Source organism: Sceloporus undulatus, chromosome 8 (assembly GCF_019175285.1).
Source record: "Sceloporus undulatus isolate JIND9_A2432 ecotype Alabama chromosome 8, SceUnd_v1.1, whole genome shotgun sequence".
Classification (NCBI taxonomy): Eukaryota; Metazoa; Chordata; class Lepidosauria; order Squamata; family Phrynosomatidae; genus Sceloporus; species Sceloporus undulatus.
Genome location: NC_056529.1, coordinates 35,187,397 through 35,208,566, shown reverse-complemented (window position 1 = coordinate 35,208,566; position 21,170 = coordinate 35,187,397). Strand labels below are relative to the sequence as shown.

The window sequence follows — 21,170 nt, the reverse complement described above, 5'->3', positions numbered from 1 at the left end:
CAGTACCATGACATTTAGAGCGCCTACTTTAAAGTGTTGGCATACACACTGCCATAGGCCTTCAAATGCAAGGTTAGATTTCTTAGAGGATATTAAAAGGAGAGAAGGAGACAGAAATGGATATATCTGGAAGAAGTAAACGAAAAGCCTGGATACAGTATGCCTTGCCTGCATGTAAAATGTCATGAATTATACAGTATTCTCCAACAGACCAATATGTTTTAGTAACCAGTAAATAAGTATGTATTTCAGTTTGCAGATTAATCTTGGAAAACAAGAGAACTGGATCATAGGCAAACAAATAGGTGAAACTGACCAAAAAGAAACAGATTTCATGTCACTATGCAAGAAAAAAAGAAATCCTGGAACTTCATAGTCATTTCTCCCTTGTCAAATACCTCTTCAACAAATATGGAACTCCAAGTTCCAAAACAGCCATTAGCCTTTATGCGACTAGATCACAATAATTCAAATCAACCAGACATATCGCTGGGTTTAGGTGCACACCCCACCTAAGCAACACTTATCCCAGTGGTTCCCAACCTGGGGGGTCGAATGACCCTTTCATGGGGGTCGCCTAAGACCATTGGAAAACACCTATTTAATTACAGTTATGAAGTAGCAATGAAAATAATTTCATGGGTTTAGGTCACCACAACATGAGGAACTGTATTAAAGGGTCACGGCATTAGGAAGGTTGGGAACCACTGACTTAGCCAAAATGCCACAACTGTACAGACATGACTTTAAGCAGAGGATAAGTGGCTGATGCACATCAATGAAACTCAATCACATTATCACATCTCTAAACTAACCCCAAGCATGAAAGCACTGTGCCATCCTTAAAAATATTCATTTTTACACCATAAACTTTATACATTCATTTTATATATCAAAAAAGTCACCCGTTTTGGCCAGAAAAAAAATGGTAACCCAGAGAGTTTGAAGGAGCTGAACATCTCAAAAACAGTCTTAGGAGCCACATTTTGTTCTGGGGTGCATTTTGCCAACCCCTGATCTAATTAATAATTTCCTGGTCATTAAACTGGTGGGTTTTATTTCCATTGTTTTTAGAAATGATAATATAGGTTGATTATCCTTTATTGGGAAATCCAGAACACTCCAAAATCCAAAACTGTCCACATGAGTGGCTGATTTGCTTTCTGATGGTTCAATGTACACACACTTTGCTTCATGTACACAATTATTTAAAACACTGTGTATAAAATTACCAATGTATATAAGGTGTATATGAAACATAAATAAATGTTATGTTTAGACTTGGATCCCATCTCAAAGATTTCTCAACATGTATACACAATTATTCCAAAATCTGTCCAACATCAAAAATACTTCTGGTCCAAAGCATTTCAAATACGGGATAATCAACCCACTACCCTTTTCCACCCCTTCTCCAATGTATATTTAAGTATTTCCCACAACTGACTACCAGACCTGATCATATAAAGATACCCTCCTTATAAAGTATTATTTATACATTGCAGAGATACAACACACCATTAGCCCTTTGAAGCTTTCAACTTGTCTGTAAATTATTTCAGCTTGGCCTATTAACAAATATATTGATAGAAACAGAAGGCCATCATACTTTTACTGCTTCACAGTCTGTATTGTTGTCTACTCTTGCTTTAGCTAATACTGCAATTCTGTGCACAACTGGTAGCATGTTATGTCAGATAAATGTATACAGGATCATGTATGGCTGTCTATTTTTTTATTCCAAGATATTAAAGTTAGCCAAAACAAGGAGCCAGGATACCTCTTTTACAAGATGAGAATATCAAAAGTCCAGCCAAACAACAATGAAATCCACACTCTACCATCATTTGACCAGTTCCAATGCAAAGTCCTCACTACCACTGAATTAAATAACAAGGCAATAAAAGGCAGTCTCTCCTTTACAAGAAGTTGCCTCCTGCCATCATGTACATCTCCAACCATGATAGTGCAAAACAATAAAACAACACAGCGCAACGTACGCAAATTATTGGCAAACTTACGGAAATTATTGGCAGGTGGTCTTGTCTCTGTATTTTCATAATGTTGCACATGGACAACAATATTGAGATCTCTTTCCATACGATCTGTTGTACAGGGAGCTTCTGGACGCATAACATCAGCAAGAGCTCTACAGAATTACAAAATAGAGTTAGGAATTAGATACAAATTTATGTGAAACTTTGTGCTCCTGCTCTATCCCATTGGAGACAGGTTTGCAAATGTCCGGCTTTGTGCAGTAGATTACTCTCTGTAATAGAGAACACAGTGTTCACATGCCAGCAGGAATTAAAGCAGAATACATCTCTATTTATTTAATTTGCATTCCCACCTTTCTTCTGAGTGGGAGCTAAGGTGGCTCACAACATGGATTAAAACAAGATGCATGAATTGAAACTTAATGATAAAACAGTTGAAAAACAATTAAACTACCATATTAAAACATTAATACTTTAAATCAAACCAGGCCTAAATACTTAAGGCACCAAGTCACATCCCATCTTGATTGCTATGGAAGATCAGCTCTGGTTAGTATGTGGATGAGTCGAGACCACCAATGAATACCAGGTGCTGTAGGCTACATTTCAGAGGAAGGAACTGGAAAAACCATAGAATCAAAGAATCATAGAGTTGGAGGAGATCACAAGGGCCATCCAGTCCAATCTCCTGCCATGCAGGAACTCTCAATCAAAGCATCCCCAACAAATGGCTATCCAGCCTCTGTTTAAAGACCTCCAAAGAGGGAGATTCCACCACACTCCAAGGAAGGAATGTGTTCCACTGTCAAACAGCCCTTACTGTCAGGAATGTCCTCCTAATGTTGAGGTGGAATCTCTTTTCCTGTAGCTCGCATCCATTGTTCCGAGTCCTGTTCTCTGGAGCAGCAGAAAACAAGCTTGTTCCATCCTCAATATGGCATCCCTTCAAATATTTAAACAGGGCTATCATATCACCTCTTAACCTTCTCTTCTCCAGGCTAAACATCCCCAGCTCCCTAAGTCGTTCCTCATAGGGCATGGTTTCCAGACCCTTCACCATTTTAGTTGCCCTCCTTTGGACATGCTCCAGTTTCTCAGTGTCCTTTTTGAATTGTGGTGCCCAGAACTGGACACAGTATTATTCCAGGTGGGGCCTGGCCAAAGCAGAATACAACCACTTCCAAGGACTCCTTGCCTTAAAAAATCCTATGAAACTTATAGGGTTCCCATAAGTCAACAGGTGATTTGAAGGCATGTACTTTAAAACAATATTACATCTTTTAAAAACATGACAATAATAATAAATGTATAGTACATAAACCTCATCAAACATATTTCTGCATTGCCACCTCAATCATCAAAAGCCTGTTCAAATAAAAGCAAAGGTAGAACAGAAAGTGTGCTAGATTCCATGGGGGAAACCATTGTGAAGGCTCTTTCCCATGTCGTTACCTGATGTTTCTGCGAATGTAGTGGGAATGAGTGAAAGCCTTTCCCCCAAGCATCTTAAGACTCAGAAAGACTCATATAGGGAGATATGATCTTTAGGTTAGTCTGGGCTTAAGCTGTATTTACAGTATGTAAAGTCGTAACCAGCACTTTGAATTGTGTCTGGAAATGAACTGGTGGCTAGTGAAATTGTTTCAACCAGGGAGTTACATGTTCCCTCCAATAACCCTGGTCAGCACAGGCAACAGAATTTTGGGGGAAGTTTCTGAATAGCAATAGCAAGTACATTTCCATACCACTTATCAGTGCACTTAAGCACTTCCTAAGCGGTTTACAATGTGTGAGCTAGTTGCCCCCAACACGCTAGGTATTCATTTTAGCAACATCCTCGGAAGAATGCAAGCCTGAGTTGAGCCTGAAGCCCTGGCTGGTGTTGAACTCACAAGCTTATGGTTTGTGAGTGAGTGGCTGCTGTACAGCATTTAACCACTGCACCATCAGGGCTCTGTTTCCAAAGGCACACACACACACACTGGTGTGTGTACTGCAACATTTTACATCCGCCCCATCTTATAATTACAGTTAAGTCATTACAACCAGCACTGGGTAACACACAGTGCACCCCATCACTCTCAATTACCCCCATCCTGTCCTCTCCAAAAATTATTCCTTCACAGAGAGAATGTTTTGATCATCAGACTATTTTCCTTCCAGGTGTGAATTAGACACAAAGCTTTTCCTGCCCTAGACAATATGCAACAGAGTTATCATTCACAGGGTGAATTATTAATAACCATCCAGAGTTGTGCATGAGTAAAATTCAACTCCCTTATCAATGACTAACTGCAAAGACGCATCGAACACAGGAAAGTGTCTCATCTCTTGTCAGACTATTTGTGCATTGGCTGCTCTTACAGGAAACAGCTCTCCATGCCAAACAGAAGCCTTTCGCATCACCTGCTACCTGAGCATTTTAAATGGTGATACTGGGAATTAAATGCAGAGCCATCTGCATGCCAAGCTGGCGCTGTCCTATTGTACAACATTCTCCTTCTTTATAATAACTTGTAGTATATGTTTCAATGTTCAGTTAACAGGAACTTAAGTAGCCACCTTATAAAAACAAAAAATGGGCCCGAACAGACAGTCCAAAATAAAGCTGCTTCAGGTCACTTTGGAGGTGTGCTGTTTAAGTGAGTTGTGCATCCTAAGAAGCTGGAAGCCACACCAAAGCCATGCTCCAGTCCTAAGGACTGGAATGTAGCTTTGGTACGGCTTCTGGCCTTTTTGGGAAACATGCATCATTTAAACAGCATACCTCCAAAGGGACCCGAAGCAGCCTGTCTGTTCGGGCCCAATATTTGCCCATTTACCACAATGTCTGTTTGAATAGCAGCAGCTCCACGGGATTTCAGATTAAGATCTTGCCATCATCAGCTAACAGAGCATGGGGGGGGGGGGGGGACTTGAGATACCTTGGAATCAAACTTATATTTTTGGTATACAAAGCTTTACACAAACTGAGAAGTATTCATTATCATAGTACAGGCGGGGTTCAGAGTTACAGTACATTGATCAGATCCATATTTACTATACTTTACAAGATGGGATGAAACTGGGCTGCTGATTTAAGACCCTCTGTGAGAGGGAATGCTCAGGTCCATTCCAGAAATTAGCCAATGCTTTGATAGAACCAACCGCCAAAGCAATAGGGATATCTCTGCAAGCCTTTAGGAAGCCATCCTGATCCATCAATCTCCAGGGTCAGACCTTTCTGATCAGTTCCTCACTCCCATAGAGCTCCACATTCCAGAAAGTCTAAGGCAGGGGTAGGCAACCTATGGCCCGCGGGCCGGATGCGGCCCGGCAAGGCCTTGGGACCGGCCCCAGCCCGGTCCTGCCGCCGATTGCCACCGGAGCCTTTGGCCTCTCGCGTGAGGGCGTGGGGCGTTTGGCCTATCAGGAGGAGGCGGGCAATGGGGGGCAAGCGGCGGGCAAGGGGGGCAAGTGTCTATAGAAGCCTCCGAAACATGCATTTATATTAACATTTTTTTAAAAATCAGCAAATTTGTTAGCGTGTCCTCCATTTTTTAAAAAGTGTCCTCCATTTGAATTTTTGTCCTACATTTGTCCCGGTTTATTTATTTAATTATTTTTTTAAAAAGTTATTTATTTATTTATTTATTTATTTATTGGCTTCGGCCCCCCAGTTGTCTGAGGGACAGCAACCCGGCCCCCAGCTCAAAAAGGTTGCCTACCCCTGGTCTAAGGGGTTTATTAGACAAGGGAAATTGGAAGTATAATCAAATGGCAATCCGAACGCAATCATGGGGTTTAACATTATTGTGTGATAGACTACCCCACGCAATTTCGGGCAATGGGAAGTCAGTCCAAACGCAATCATGGGGTTTCACATTATTGTGTGAGAGGTGATCACACGCAATTTCAGGCAATGGCAAGCTATCTTTGGGCAATGGGAAGTCAGTTCGAACACATTCAAATTCACGTAAATTTGCTGAACTAGCGAACTGACGTGAATGTGTTCTGGCCCCACTTGCTTTTCATTCGAAATTAAGAGAAATGTTTCAAGTACCTGTATAAACTTTTTCGAGCTGCTTTTTTTGCATATAATTTATAAAGGAAGAGTTTGATGCTTCCATCCCTTAACACCACATGTTGTGATAGTAAATTCCATAGTTCAATTATGTATTGTGTGCCACTGTAGAAATTTAAATTGTTGACAGAGCTCAGCTTATGAAAGACGCCATAGTTCATACTTTTCTGATCTACCTATGGTTTGCGGGAGTTTTTCATTATCTTAAAATACATAACCCTACCTCTTCAATATAGTCTTCAGCCACAACAGTCAAAACAAAAATTAGAACAGTAAGATTTTAACAATAAAAACAGAATCATTCAGAGATTTTAAAACCAGCATTAAGAATGACATGAAAAACAAGCAGTACACAGTCCAATGTAAAACAGTAGCAAGATCAAGACTAACTCCCTCTAAATGCAACACGAAGGTGAACAGCAACATCTTTAGCTGGCATTTGAAGACTATCAAAGAGATCTCCACATAAAGGAATGGTTGTTGAAGGCAGTGTTAGAGGAACAATAACTGACTGGATACTGTTAATTTTTATTACCATTTTCTGTTTGGATTTAATTGTGCTCGATTTATATGAATGTTATTATTGCAGTGGAGTCCCTCTTTACTCCCCCCGATAACCCCATCACTCTTCCTCTCAGGTTGAAGATGCAACCCTCCTTAGGACCTAACTTCAAACTATATAGGTGCTCAACAGATGGCCTTTCCTCACCAGATCAGGGCAACAGCAACCGCATGCCACAACCCCGATCTGGCCTTTCCGCAAGGCAAAAAAAGCCACAAAAAACCCAGCTTCCTTTCATGCTGCGGAATCATAGAATCATAGAGTTGGAAGAGACCCCCAAGGGCCATCCAGTCCAGCCACCATTCTGCCATGCAGTAACTCTCAATCAAAGCATCTCTGACAGATGGCCATCCAGCCTCTGCTTAAAGATCTCCAAGGAAGGAAACTCCACTACAGTCTGAGGGAGTGTGCTTCACTGTCAAAACAACCCTTACTGTCAGGAAGTTCCTCCTAACGTTGACGTTTTCCTGTAGCTTACATCAATTGCTCCCGGTCCTAGTCTTTGCAGCAGCAAAAAAACAAAAACAAAAAAAAAACCAAGCTTACTCCATCCTCATATGACATCCCTTCAAGGCTATCATATCACCTCTTAACCTTCTCTTCCCTATACTAAACATCCCCAGCTCCCTAAGTCATTCCTCATAGGACATGGTTGCCAGACCCTTCACCATTTTAGTCACCGTCCTTTGGACATGCTCCAGTTTCTCAACATCCCTTTTGAATTGTGGTGCCCAGAACTGGACACAGTATTCCAAGTGGGGCCTGACCAAAGGGCAGCCTAGCTGCCGCCATCACTTTTCAATGCTCCTTTGGCACAGCGCATTTAAACACTGCACCAACAGAGTGCTGTGACACCCCCTGCCATGTGGTTGGGCACGCAGCATGACACCAGCGCGGGAGCTGTGTGGGGGCAGCCGGTATGCATACACCACACCTCCACACCATTGTTTAACACCGGTTTGTATAGGCTATGCAAAGAGTTCTGTATATGACCTATTATTTGTTGGCTCTCCTCTATGTCCTTCAGGTGTGCAGTGACCAAAACAAACAAAAACTAAGCCCAAACAGAGGTGCCAACTTTCAGCACTGTCTGAGGTGCTTGATCTCAATAGTAGCTCACAGCAGAGTGCAGAAGTACAGCCCAGTATGAGCCCTCCCTTTGCCATTTGACTTCAACAGACCCCAGAGGGAGAGAAAAGCCAGCCAGAGCCATCAGGACTGGCCTAAAGGAAGAAGGAGAGCCCTCCCTCCAGTCCATCTGCCTTGATCCAGGCCTCAGAGGGAGAGAAGAACTGCTGGACCTGATCCCCTTCCCTACCACTATTCCCTTCTCCTTTTGTGTCGTGTCTTTTTAGATTATAAGCCTCAGGGCAGGGAACCATCTAATTAAAAATTAATAATAATTGTAAGACGCTCTGAGAGCCATTGTGGCTGAAGAGCAGGGTATACTCTAAATAAATACATAAATATTTTGGCAATAAAGCACTGACCAACCTGAAGTAAGGCATAGACACAGTTGACTTCTTCCAAAGTCCTTGGAGGCTTTTATCTCCCTGTTGCAAAATATATAAAAAGCTCTGACTTCTGTCAACATACACTGTCTGCTACAATCCACTTCTCCAACAAATACCTGTCCTGGGTTCCAGGGCCCTGATATACAGTGGTGATAGCATTAGGGTTGACTGCTGGTATTTCTTAACATTTACAGTCATAGAAATTATCTTACCACTTCTTAAAGGGACATTTTACCCAACATTATTCACCAAACACAAAGATGGAGCAAATGACCACACATAGGAGATTATCGCATATCGTTCTCAGAACGTTCTGCATCGTAACGTGATGAGAACGTTCCTGGAACCGCATTGAGTAAACTGGAACGTGATCAGAACGTGATTGGAATGCATTTTACCGCACAGCGCTTCCTTTTTCTTGAAACCGTTCCCAGAACATTTTCCACAGAGGTCCATTCAAGCCGAGATAAATCCATTCTCTCCATTCTCTCATTCCTCCGTCTCCTGATTGGCTGAAAGAATGACAGGCAGGGAGGCAGGCAGGCGAGCGACTGCAGTGAGGGAAGGTGTGTGTGTGGGGGGGGGGAAGAAGGAGGGAGGGGAGGGAGGGAAGTTGTGACAAGGGAGAGAAGAGGAAAGGAGGGAAAGAGAGAGAAAGAGAGAGGGAAAGAGGGGACCAGGGCAGAGAGAAAGAGGGAGAGGGTCTGGCTCTTTGCTATGGAATTCTGGGAGTTTGCTTGCTTTTGTGTGGTGCTCCAAACAGAGGAGCTTTTGTGGGTTCCCTCTTTGAGGGAAGGAGGAGAAGGTCCTGGGCATCCCTGCCATCCCTGCCTCCTGCAGGCTACCAGCACAGGAGCCCCACTGGACATGACACCAGAGGCCCCCCGCAGAAGCAGCCAGACCCTCTCCCTCTTGCTCTCTGCCCTGGTCCCCTCTTCCTTGAGGGAAGGAGGAGCTCCATGGAGGTCCCTTCAAGCCGAAGGAAAGCAAGTTGCCAGGGAGGGGACTGGGCCAAGGGCAGAGCCCCGGCAGCCATAGCAGCTCTTTAAACCGGTTAGAAAAGAAGAGTCCTCTGCTGTCATCCCAATTCCCCTTTTGGGCAGCTTATCACCCTTTTGCCTCCTGTGTGTGTGTGCATGTAATGTGTGCCTTCAGGTTGTGAGCTTCCCTCTCCACTTTAACTCTTGTCTGTCTCTTTGCTATGGAATTCTGGGAGTTGTTTGCTTGCTTTTGTGTGGTGCTCCAAACAGAGGAGCATTTGTGGGTTCCTTCCTGGAGGGAAGGAGGAGAAGGTCCTGGGCATCCCTGCCATCCCTGCCTCCTGCAGGCTGCCAGCACAGGAGCCCCGCTGGACATGACACCAGAGGCCCCCTGCAGAAGCAGCCAGACCCTCTTCCTCTTGCTCTCTGCCCTGATCCCCTCTTTCCCTCTCTCTTTCTCTCTCTTTCCCTCCTTTCCTCTTCTCTCCCTTGTCCCAACTTTCCTCCCTTCCCTCCCTCCTTCTTCCCCCCCCTTACACACACACACACACCTTCCCTCACTGCAGCCCCTTGCCTGCCTGCCTCCCTGCCTCCCTGCCTGTCATTCTTTCAGCCAATCAGGAGACGGAGGAATAAGAGAATGGATTTGATAACGGATAAGAATACCGCACAGACCTCTGTTGGAACGTTCTCATCACGTTACAGCTCGCTGGGAACACATTTAATCCGTCCCCTCCCTGGAACACATGTAGAACACATTTAGAACGTTCTGAGAACCCGACTGGAACACATACGTGCGGTATTCTTAAATGTGTTCCGTTCTCATCGGGTTCTTAGAACATTCTGAGAACGCAGTGCGGTATTCTCCATACTCAGCAATTCCACACATGCTCTGCAATTACTTCTTCCTAGATACACACATACATGTCCAACACACACATATACACACACCCCAATCAGAGGTAAAAGAAATGCTGGCAAAGACTTGGGGAGCATGACAACAGAACAACCACAAATTAGCAGCTACAAATTAAACTCATAAATCGGAGAAAATTTCAGGGTCCAAACAGGGTTAGTATTAGGAGCAAGATCTCAAATGAAAGTATACAGAGCAGGGCCAGGAACAACTTGATTCCCATTCTTCTCTTGCTGCTTCATGAATCTTTTGAGTCCTTCATTGCTGGCTAGGGGACTATTGAGCATTCCCAGTGGTTGAAAAGTCAGGAAAGGAAGCTATTCCAACGGATAGGTTGGAAACTGCAGTAACTGTTTTATTTTGAGAAAGGAGCAACCACTGAGCCCACTCATACCCAAGCTTGGCAACTCTTTTTAAAAGAATCCACACACATTCTTTCAATACCCATCTGCTTTGTACTACAGAGGATTAAAGGGGCGGGGGGGGGGGGGACTCAGCAACTTCAGGAGCCGGAATCAAGGGTTTGCTTACATATGAAATTCAATTCAATTCAATTACATTCAAAAAGCATGTTGTGAAGCTGGAGCGTGTCCAGAGGAGGGCGACCAAAATGGTGTGGGATCTGGAAATTATGCCTTAAGAGACACTCAGGGGTGTCATATTGAGAATGGAGGAAGCTTGTTTTCTGCTGCTCCAGAGAATAGATTCTCTGTTTTTTGCTGTTCTGGAGGAACAGATTCAAACTACAGGAAAAGAGACTCCACCTCAACATTAGGAAGACCTTTCTCACAGTTTGACAGTGGAACCCACTCCCTTGGAGTGTGGTAGTTTCTCCTTCTTTGCATGTTTTTAAACAGAGGCTGGATGTCCATCGGTTGGGGGTGCTTTGGTTGTGTATTCCTGCATGGCAGGGGATTGAACTGGATGGCCCTTGTGATCTCTTCCAACTCTATGATTCTATGTATGGAATAGTTTTTGAGTATTGTGTGATGGAAGCTCTCTCTCTCTCTGGGACTGAGTAAGATGGCAAGGCATATCTGTGTAAGTGCAGAGTGTGGATTTCTCCCTGAGAAATGGACAAGCTTAAGAGTACTGAATTTCTGTCCATAGTTTATCCCTCTGTGGTTTTGCAAACATGATCTCAAACCTACTTGATTCAGCTTTCTTTATGATAATACTGAATGTTGGTGGAACAGAAAAATGTGGTCCCAAATAAGTGCTTTTCTCCAGCTCTATGGATTATCATCATAAAACAGTAGGTTATTATGCAAAGGATTGTGGACACTCTGAACACACTGTGCTGCCCATGCTTTCTCTTGCCCATGCTTTCTTTTTCTTCATGCCTCTTAAAATACATACATAAAGGAGATTTCTGTGCTATGCTGTTTCGTACTTGTATTCACAGGCAGACATGCAGATGAGTGATTTGGGGGATGGTTTCTGGTTAATGTGGAAAGATTAGACTTTAGATTTACACTGAATTTGCTGCTGTATTCCAAAGTGGCTTTTTGTGTAGCTCTGAGAGTATCAATAACATAATTATCACCTCTCCTCGACCTCGGTTTTATGCATCTTTTTGTAATGGGTTAAAATCTGATTTTAAAATCTGATGGATCACAAGGACCATCTAATCCAATTCTCTATCATGCAGGATAACTGCACTATGCATTATAATGGCTTGGTTTTGTTTTATTATCAAGATTCTGTTACTTGAACAAATGAGTTAAAATATGTGATATTAGGGACTTTTGGAGGCATGGCAAAATGCCTGCCTGCCTGACAAAGACACTGATGGCAGGCAACAGCAAGATGTGAAAACTAATTTAATAGAAGAACATCTAAAATTTACTTAAAGTGCCCCCCCCCGCCCCATAAAGGAAACTCAGAGGTGCTTGTGGGGCTACTTTTCAGCCTGTCACACCAGAGATAACCTAGACTGATCCAATGTGGTGGGACTAAGAAAATCATGAGCAAAGCGACTATTGTGTTCCTGTAGGACACGGCAGATCCACCACCACCACCACCCACCTTTTTAAAGATGAGAATGGGTTGAATAGTAAGTTTAATCTATTAAAAATGATTTGAGTGACATAGATCTTTCACAATAGTGTTCTACATACATTAAGTAAAGACTGTAAACACTGATTTATGGGCCCGAACAGACAGGCCAAAATAAAGCAGCTTTGGGTCACTTTGGGCTACCAGTTTTTATGAAAGCAGGTGGAAGCCCCACTGTCCGCATGGCCAACCCAAGGTGGGCTGAACACCTATGGGCTATCCACACCATAGGGTGTCAAGCCAGGTTGCTCGGTTATTTTTTTCCTGCCTTCCCACTGTGCATGAGCACCATCGCATGAACATGCTGCCTCTGACTGCCAATTGCCTCCCTCCTCCCATCCAGCTGCTATCCTACTAGGTGTATTTTTGTATGCTATAATTGCTATGTATTCTTTTTGTTATTTATTGCTATTATTAATCGCTATCTTATTTTATTGTTATTGTTTAATACACTGCTATATTACATTTGTTTTTCAATTCATGTTTATTGTTATTGCCTTGTATTATCCCCTCTGTTGTAAGCCACCCAGATTCCCAGTGATTGGGCAGCATATAAATAAATCCTATTATTTTTGTTGTTGTTATTGTTATGGCCATGTGACTGGTCATATAGGCCCCATACAGACAGGCCAAAATAAAGCTGCTTTGGGTCACTTTCGAGGTATGCTGTTTAAATGACACATGCATCTTAAGAGGCCAGAAGCTGCGCCAAAGCTGCGCTTTAGTCCTTAGGACTGAATTGTGGCTTTGGCGCAGCTTCCAGACTCTTAGGACACATGCATCATTGAAACAGCATACTTCCAAAGTGACCCAAAGCAGCTTTATTTTGGCCTGTCTGTATGGGGCCATAGTCGCACAGTGCTATACATGTACAGTGCACCAATGTGCCCAGTGACACATTGACAAAGCACAATCATGGAGGGCTCCCCATACATGCTCCCTGTTGGATTGTCTGGTTTATGTTGTAATTACATCCACTGCATTATCAGTAACCAGCCCTGTTTTTCTAACTTTCCCATGTTTGCAGTCCCATACTGGTGCCATGCTGTTTATATGCACGTGTGATGATGTGCATTTTCCACATTAAGATGGAGTACTGGAGCTCCTTTTTACTCTAGTTCTTAGACCCAGCACATGGCTTTGGGTCAGTTTCCACTTGGCTTCACTTTGTATACTGTCTCCACAGCTTGGCTTCAAGTCTATTTGAAGCCACTTTTATTTTGCCAGTGTAACTGTTTTGAGATTTAGCGGAAATTGAAAAGAGGAGGGGAGGGTTAACATGATCAGGATATCTGAAAACATAAGCTAGAGAACATTACAAATATTTATTGTAGGTATCCCTTTATGGTTGAGGATTTGAAGATATTTAGACTTTAATTAATAGATTGTGATTAACAGATAAGAGGTTAAGCTATAGATGAAACAAGGAGATAATAGAAAGATAAGAAAAAACAGGGAAGCTTTTACTTGATTATTAATAAGAGGTCAACAAGCATATCAATGGATTATTTTATAGTATAGGAATTCATTAAGAGGGAATATTTGATTTCGAGTGAAATATAACAATTTTGAACTTAAATAAGATAACTATAATTGTGAGTATAAAATAAGGTAATTACATTATTTCAAGTATAAGAGTGTTGAAAGCTAAGGAATAGTGGAATGCAACAAGAAAAAGAAGCAAGGTAAGATTTTGGTCCTGAAATGAATTCAAGCCTGAAACTTGTCAAGATGAAGTTGACTATGGTCCAAAACGCACTGCAGAAATAATCCAGTTTGAGACCACTTTAACTGCCCTGGCTCAATACTAGAGAATTCTGGGAATTGTAGTTTAGTGCAGCATTTAGCTTTTTCTGTCTGACAGCTCTGGTGCTACAACAAACTACAATTCCCAGGATTCCCTAGCACTGAGCCAGGTTAGTTAAAACAGTCTCAAACTGGATTATTTCTGCAGTGTATTTTGGACCTAAGACCAGAGACTTAACACTGCATAATAACTAAAAGAATCAGTTGAATAATGTCAGGTATACTGGTATACTGGGCTGCAACTGCATACAGTTAAATAGCTGACACAAACACAGAAATATTGAAGGAACATAGATGAAAAGTGAAAGAAAAAGGGTGACATCTACTAGTGATGAAAAAATATGATCCTGAAATCAGAATATAATTACATCATTGAAAAGCAAGATGACAATGGGCACAAAGAAATCAGTTCAAGCTCAGACTCAAATACAGGCAAGAAGACTATTAACAGAGTCAAATACAAAAATTATTGACCCAAGCATGAACATCTGGAGGAGATACAAATGATGAGATCAGAGATGAGACAGATGAAGAATATGAGACCAATACTTAGACAAGACTTCAAGAGAGAGATGGAGAATATAAACTGAACTCTAAAAAAGTTAACATAAAAGTAGGTGACCTCCAAGAAAAACCCAAGATTTAAATAAAGTGACAAAACAAAAATAACAACAGAACAGGAACATAGTAAAAAAAAAACAACAGAATGAAGAGACTAAAGTATTAGATAAGAGAAGACACATAAATAGAATATGACAATGAATATTGTGAACTAATAAAATGGAGAACAAATAAATGGCTCAAAACTCAATAATGTTAGATGAGAAGACATTAGTAGATTAAGTAACCAAGTAATTCAGAAGGAGGTAGATATAATGAAAAACATCTGTGAAATCATAAAAAATATATGATATATCTATCATTTTCAAAAACATAATATCAGAAGATTAAGTCTGTATTATGTTGTGTATTTTTTATTAGTATTATTATTAAAAGAACAGGAACAGCCACAAGAATTCATCATACTGATGGAAATGAGACAAAGAAGAAGATATCTGAAATTAAGAGATTTAAGTGAACAACTCAATGAAGATCTGTATAAAAACTTAATCCCACCATTACTAGAATATGTTTGACAATCTTTTTTTTTAAAAAAAAGCTTTGATACCGAGGTGGACAAGCTCTTCAGAATTAAGTTGCCAATGACAAAAAAGAAGAAACTACCAAGGGATGTAGTAATATATTTTACAAGAGAAAGAATGAGTGATTGACTGTTGCAGTTGTACTATAAAAAGATTATGACTGATAGTAAAGAGATAAAATTATATAACAATCTATCAGAATAGGTTCTAAACAAAGGAAGAATCCCAAATTAGGTGAAAATTATTCAATGACAATAAATAAAAAAGAGAAGCATATGCACACTTAAGAGACTACCATCAAAAGAAGTATTCAAAGATGAAGGTCAGAAACAGAAGTACAGATTTACCATCTAAAACGACATAGGTTGCTTGTCTGGCAAAAGAAACAAAAATTAATCTATTGTGTCAAGGTCAAGGTGGTAAGAAACAGTTCATTTGCTTTGCAGAATGCCCCATTTTCTGGTTTGTTGCTTCAAGGGCTATCCAACAACCAGCGATGATTACTGGAAGGTGGCCATTGTTAAAGTAATTAATCAGTCCTCTTTTCCCCACTAGAATCCCCCAAGCCATTAAATTCTCCATCACCATGCAGAGAGAGCTGAAGAATAGAATCATAGAATCATAGAATCATAGAGTTGGAAGAGACCACAGGGGCCATCCAGTCCAACCCCCTGCCATGCAGGACAATCAAAGCATCCCCGACAGATGGCCATCCAGCCTCTGCTTGAAGACCTCCAAGGAAGGAGACTCCACTACACTCCGAGGGAGTTTGTTCCACTGTCGAACAGCCCTTACTGTCAGGAAGTTCCTCCTAATATTGAGGTGGAATCTCTTTTCCTGCAGTTTGCATCCATTGCTTCGGGTCCTAGTCTCTGGAGCAGCAGAAAACAAGCTTGCTCCCTCCTCAATATGACATCCCTTCAAATATTTGAACAGGGCTATCATATCACCTCTTAACCTTCTTTTCTCCAGGCTAAACATCCCCAGCTCCTTAAGTCGTTCCTCATAGGGCATGGTTTCTAGACCTTTCACCATTTTAGTCGCCCTCCTTTGGACACGCTCCAGTTTCTCAATGTCCTTTTTGAATTGTGGCGTCCCAGAACTGGACACAATATTCCAGGTGGGGCCTGACCAGAGCAGAATAGAGTGGCACTATTACTTCCCTTGATCTAGACACTATACTTCTATTGATGCAGCCTAAAATCGCATTGGCCTTGTTAGCTGCCGCATCGCACTGTTGACTCATGTTCAACTTGTGGTCTACTTGGACTCCTAGATCCCTTTCACATGTTGTCTCCTTTAGCCAGGTGTCCCCCATCCTATATCTGTGCATTTCATTTTTTCGCCCTAAGTGCAATACCTTACATTTCTCCCTGTTGAAGTTCATTCTGTTTGCTGTGGCCCAGCTTTCTAGTCTATTCAGGTCATTTTGAATGTTGATCCTGTCCTCTGGAGTATTAGCAATTCCTCCTAATTTGGTGTCATCTGCAAATTTGATAAGTATTCCCCCAATTTTTTCCTCCAAGTCATTGATAAAGATGTTGAATAGCACTGGGCCCAGGACAGAGCCCTGTGGGACCCCACTGGTCACTTCTCTCCAGGATGAAAAGGAGCCATTGTTGAGCACCCTTTGGGTTCGTCCGGTCAACCAGTTACAAATCCACTTAACAGTTGATTGTCTAGCCCACATTTTACAAGCTTGTTTGCAAGAATGTCATGGGGAACTTTGTCAAAGGCCTTACTGAAATCAAGATATACTATATCCACAGCATTCCCTTCATCTACCAAGCTGGTAATTTTATCAAAGAAAGAGATTAGATTTGTCTGGCATGACTTGTTTCTCTGAAACCCATGTTGACTTTTTGTGATTATGGCATTGGCTTCTAGATGTTCACAGATTCTCTGTTTAATGATCTGCTCCAGAATCTTTCCTAGTATTGATGTCAGACTAACTGGACGATAATTGTTGGGATCCTCTTTTTTCCCCTTTTTGAAGATGGGGACAACGTTTGCCCTCCTCCAGTCTGCTGGCACTTCTCCTGTTCTCCAGGAGTTTTCAAAGATTATTGCCAATGGCTCTGATATTACATTTGCCAGTTCTTTTAATACCCTTGGATGTAGCTCATCTGGTCCTGGAGACTTAAATTCATTTAGGTTAAACAGGTATTCCTGTACTATCTCTTTACTTATTTTGTGCTGGAATTCCCCTATCCTGTCCTCTGCTCCATTATCCTCAGGTTGAGCACCCTTTGCCTTTTCTGAGAAGACAGAGGCAAAGAAAGTGTTGAGTAATTCTGCCTTTTCTCTGTCCTCTGTTAGCATTTTGCCATCTTCTGCACGCAGTGACCCTACTGTTTCCTTCTTCTTCCTTTTGCTACGGACATATCCAAAAAAGCCCTTTTTGTTGTTCTTAACCTCTCTAGCAAGCCTGAGTTCATTCTGCTCTTTAGCTTTTCTGACCTTATCTCTACACATGCTAGCTATTTGTTTGAATTCCTCTTTGGTGATTTCCCCCTTTTTCCATTTCTTATACATGTTCCTTTTCAAATTTAGCTGAGCTGAAAGTTCCTTGGTCATCCATCCTGGGTTCTTGCAACACCTCCCATTTTTCTTTCTCACTGGAACTGTTTTAATTTGTGCCTTCAGTATCTCCTTTTTTAGAAACTCCCATCCATCTTGAACTCCCTTCTCTTTTAGTATTCCTGACCATGGGATCGCCCCCAGTATTTCTCTAAGTTTACTGAAATCCGCTCTCCTGAAGTCTAGAATGCGTGTCTGACTATGCCTGGCTTCTCCTTTCCATTGTATAACAAACTCCAGGAGAACATGGTCACTTCCACCTAAGGATCCCACCACTTGCACTTCATTAACCAAGTCATCCTTATTGGTTAGAATCAGATCTAAAATAGCTGATCCCCTTGTTGCGTCTTCCACCTTTTGGACCATAAAATTGTCTCCAAGGCAAGTGAGGAATTTACTAGACCTTGAGGATTTGGCTGAGTTTGACTTCCAACAAATATCAGTGTAGTTGAAGTCACCCATCACTACTACATCTCTCCTTTCTGAGTGTGTGGTCATCTGTTCTAGAAAGGCATCATCCAATTCCTCTGTCTGACTTGGGGGTCTGTAGTAGACTCCCACCATAACATCCTTGTTGTTTCCCTGCCCTTTAATTTTTATCCAGATGCTCTCCACCTGGCTTCCATGATTGATGTCCTGGATCTCTTCACTGGTGTAAATGTCCCTGACATATAGGGCTATTCCTCCTCCTTTTCTGTTTGGCCTGTTTCTCTTGAAAAGGTTATACCCCCTATTTCCACATTCCAATCATGAGACTCATCCCACCAGGTTTCAGTGATGCCTATTATATCATATTTGCTTTGTTGTACTAGGAGTTGAAATTCATCTTGCTTATTTTCCATGCTCTGTGCATTAGTGTAGAGGCATCTAAGACCATGTGTTCCCTTTCCTTGCTGCCTGTCCAAGTTCTTTTTCTTCCCACTGTTGGGCCCTTGCACTGTTTGTCTTATTCCCTCTGTGTCAGTTTGACTATCTTCTCCAGCCTTTTTGCCTTCCAGAATACTGTCTCCCTCCCCCACATAACTCAGTTTAAAGCCCTCCTGATCAAATTCTTGAGGCTATTGGCAAAAATGTTTTTGCCAACTGGTGTGAGATGCAACCCATCCCTTGCCAGAAGTCCCTCCTCATGGAACCGCAGCCCATGGTCCAAGAATCCAAATCGTTCTTGGCGGCACCATCTACGGAGCCAGTTATTTACATCCGCTATTTTCTTCTCCCTTCCTGTACCATGCCCTTCGACTGGGAGAAGAGAGGAGATGACAACCTGTGCATCCACCTCTTTCAACTTCCTACCCAAAGCCTCATAATCCCTTATGATATTCTGAAGGCTATGCCTTGCAGTATCATTGGTTCCCACATGAACCAAAAGAAAGGGGTAATGGTCAGTGGGCTTGACCAGTCTTGTCAGCCTCTCTGTCACATCACGGATCTTTGCCCCAGGGAGACAGCACACTTCCCGAGACATCTTGTCAGGCCCACAAACCACTGGTTCAGTGCCTCTCAGCAAAGAGTCCCCGATGACCACCACACGCCTCCTTCGAGGCTTAGTAGCGGCCGTTCCCTTTGGTGGAGCTCTCTGGGTCCCCTGCTCTGTCCCTGAGGTTTGTCCCTGCTGTTGTTCCTCATCATCCTTGATAGTAGAGAGAGATTGAAATCGATTCTGTAGCTGTAAGCTTACAGAATGTTCCCTGGTTTCCCTACTTCTGTGTGTGACCTTCCTCCAACTATCTACTTCTGTTGTGTGTGAAATGACCTCCTCTTCCCCAGCAACTTCCTCTGTGTGTTTCCTGTCCAGAACAATTTGGTCCGTTCTGGTCAAGAAAACCTTTTCCTCCCTATGATGCTGAAGTGTAGCCACCTGGACCTCCAGCTGCTGTACTTTCTCTTCTAAGAGGGCTACCAACTTGAACTTGGGGCAGGTAAAGTTCCCCATATCCCTAGGCAAGAAGACAAACATCCCACAGGTGTTGCATGTGACTGCAGCAGGGCAGGCAGGCAGGCAGGCAGGCAATCAATTCATTTGAGATATGGTGCTGGAGAAGAATGCTGAGGACACTGTGGACCGACAAAATGACAAACAGATGAGGTCCTAGAACAGATCAAGCATGAACCCTCACTGGAAGCCCTAAGATGACAAAACTGAGGCTGTGTAGTTTGGCCACATCATGAGAAGGTAGAACCTAAACAGAGCAATAGAGGCCCCACACATGTAACTAATTATACACAATATTCAGTTGTTCTTGACTGTGGGCAGTCCTATGTCATTAAAATATCAAACAGATTCCAGATCACTGGATTCTTTAAAAGGAGAGGGGTAGCTTGATCCAATCTTTCCTAAAAGAGCAAAAACTCGATAATAGAAAGTAGCCAGAATGTGTATGGGCACAAGGCTTGTAATAAGGCACAACAATTTTGAGATCCACCACCAAAGAACTGGCCTACATAGCTGAGCAAAATACGCAGCTAGCAGAGAATCTCAAAGAGCTGTGTACATTAATAAACCTCTGGGAGTAAAAAATTTTTATAATAAAGCCCCAAGTTATGGACTGATTCTGAAGAATCTACAGAAGCACACTCCACGCAGAGGCCCAGTAAATTAAAACAGAATTTCTCAGTATTAAAAAATTGCCAAAGCAGTATCAGCTGTAAATAATATTATATAAAAATTGCTGCAGACAGCAACATGCTCAGCAGGAGGAGGGATGTGGATGCAGAAATGTGAATGGCAAATCTTAGTTTAACACAGTAGCAAAATAAATAAAGAGGTGAAATAGGTAACTCTAGTTATGCATGCAGAAGGTCCCATATCCATTCCTTGGCATCTCTGGTTAAAATGTACCAGATAATAGAGGCTAGGAAAGACCCTGTGACCGAGACCCTAGAGAGCTGTTAGAAGGCAGAATGCACAGTATTGTCTACATGGGCAAACAGAATAACCTGCTAATAAATAAAGTGACTTGCTACATTCCCAATATAGCTATAGCTTCTGATGCAACACCAGAATTGGAATTTGAGAAATGATTCCAGAACATCAATTTGACCATGTCTGCTTTGCTGTGAATTTTTTCTTTTCTTCTGCAAAGACCAAAATGAACACAAACATAAAATAAAGCACCAGCCTGGCATAGTCAGAGCAATGATCGGTTTATCCCAGCACCTCTCCCGAACGGTGGCCAGTATAAAAAGTTGTCTAGCAACAGATGCTTCTGCTTTTTCTTTCCTATATTTCATCTGGAATTCTTCACTCACCTAAACATCATCAGCCATGATTCTACTCCTCAAAACCTCATCACAAAACATACCTGATTTTTAAAATAAATCACCCATGTCTCGTTGCTAGGCTTTTTGTTCTGAAGCATGTGACATTCATTTATGATCATCATCTGTTCCAATTCCAACCGAATCTCATGATCACAGAGGCTAGAACAGGAATGGGCAACCTGAACCTCTCTGTGAATTATTTTAAAAGAAAACAACCTGGGAATGATTATTCATACTGCTACAGGAATACTGTGGCCTTTCTCCAGTAGTTAACTAGTGAGGGATAAAGAG

The 21,170-nt window shown here is 42.1% G+C and overlaps 1 protein-coding gene across 5 annotated transcripts in view; it reads right to left on the bottom strand.

Moving 5' to 3' along the window:
• Positions 1-21,170, bottom strand: part of SHISA9 (shisa family member 9) — a 308,193-nt gene that overhangs the window by 268,645 nt on the left and 18,378 nt on the right. For all 5 annotated transcript variants that reach the window (XM_042438395.1, XM_042438394.1, XM_042438397.1 and 2 more), the window contains exon 2: positions 2,022-2,149. In XM_042438395.1, coding sequence (XP_042294329.1) covers positions 2,022-2,149 — 128 coding nt within the window. The remainder of the gene's footprint in view (positions 1-2,021; positions 2,150-21,170) is intronic.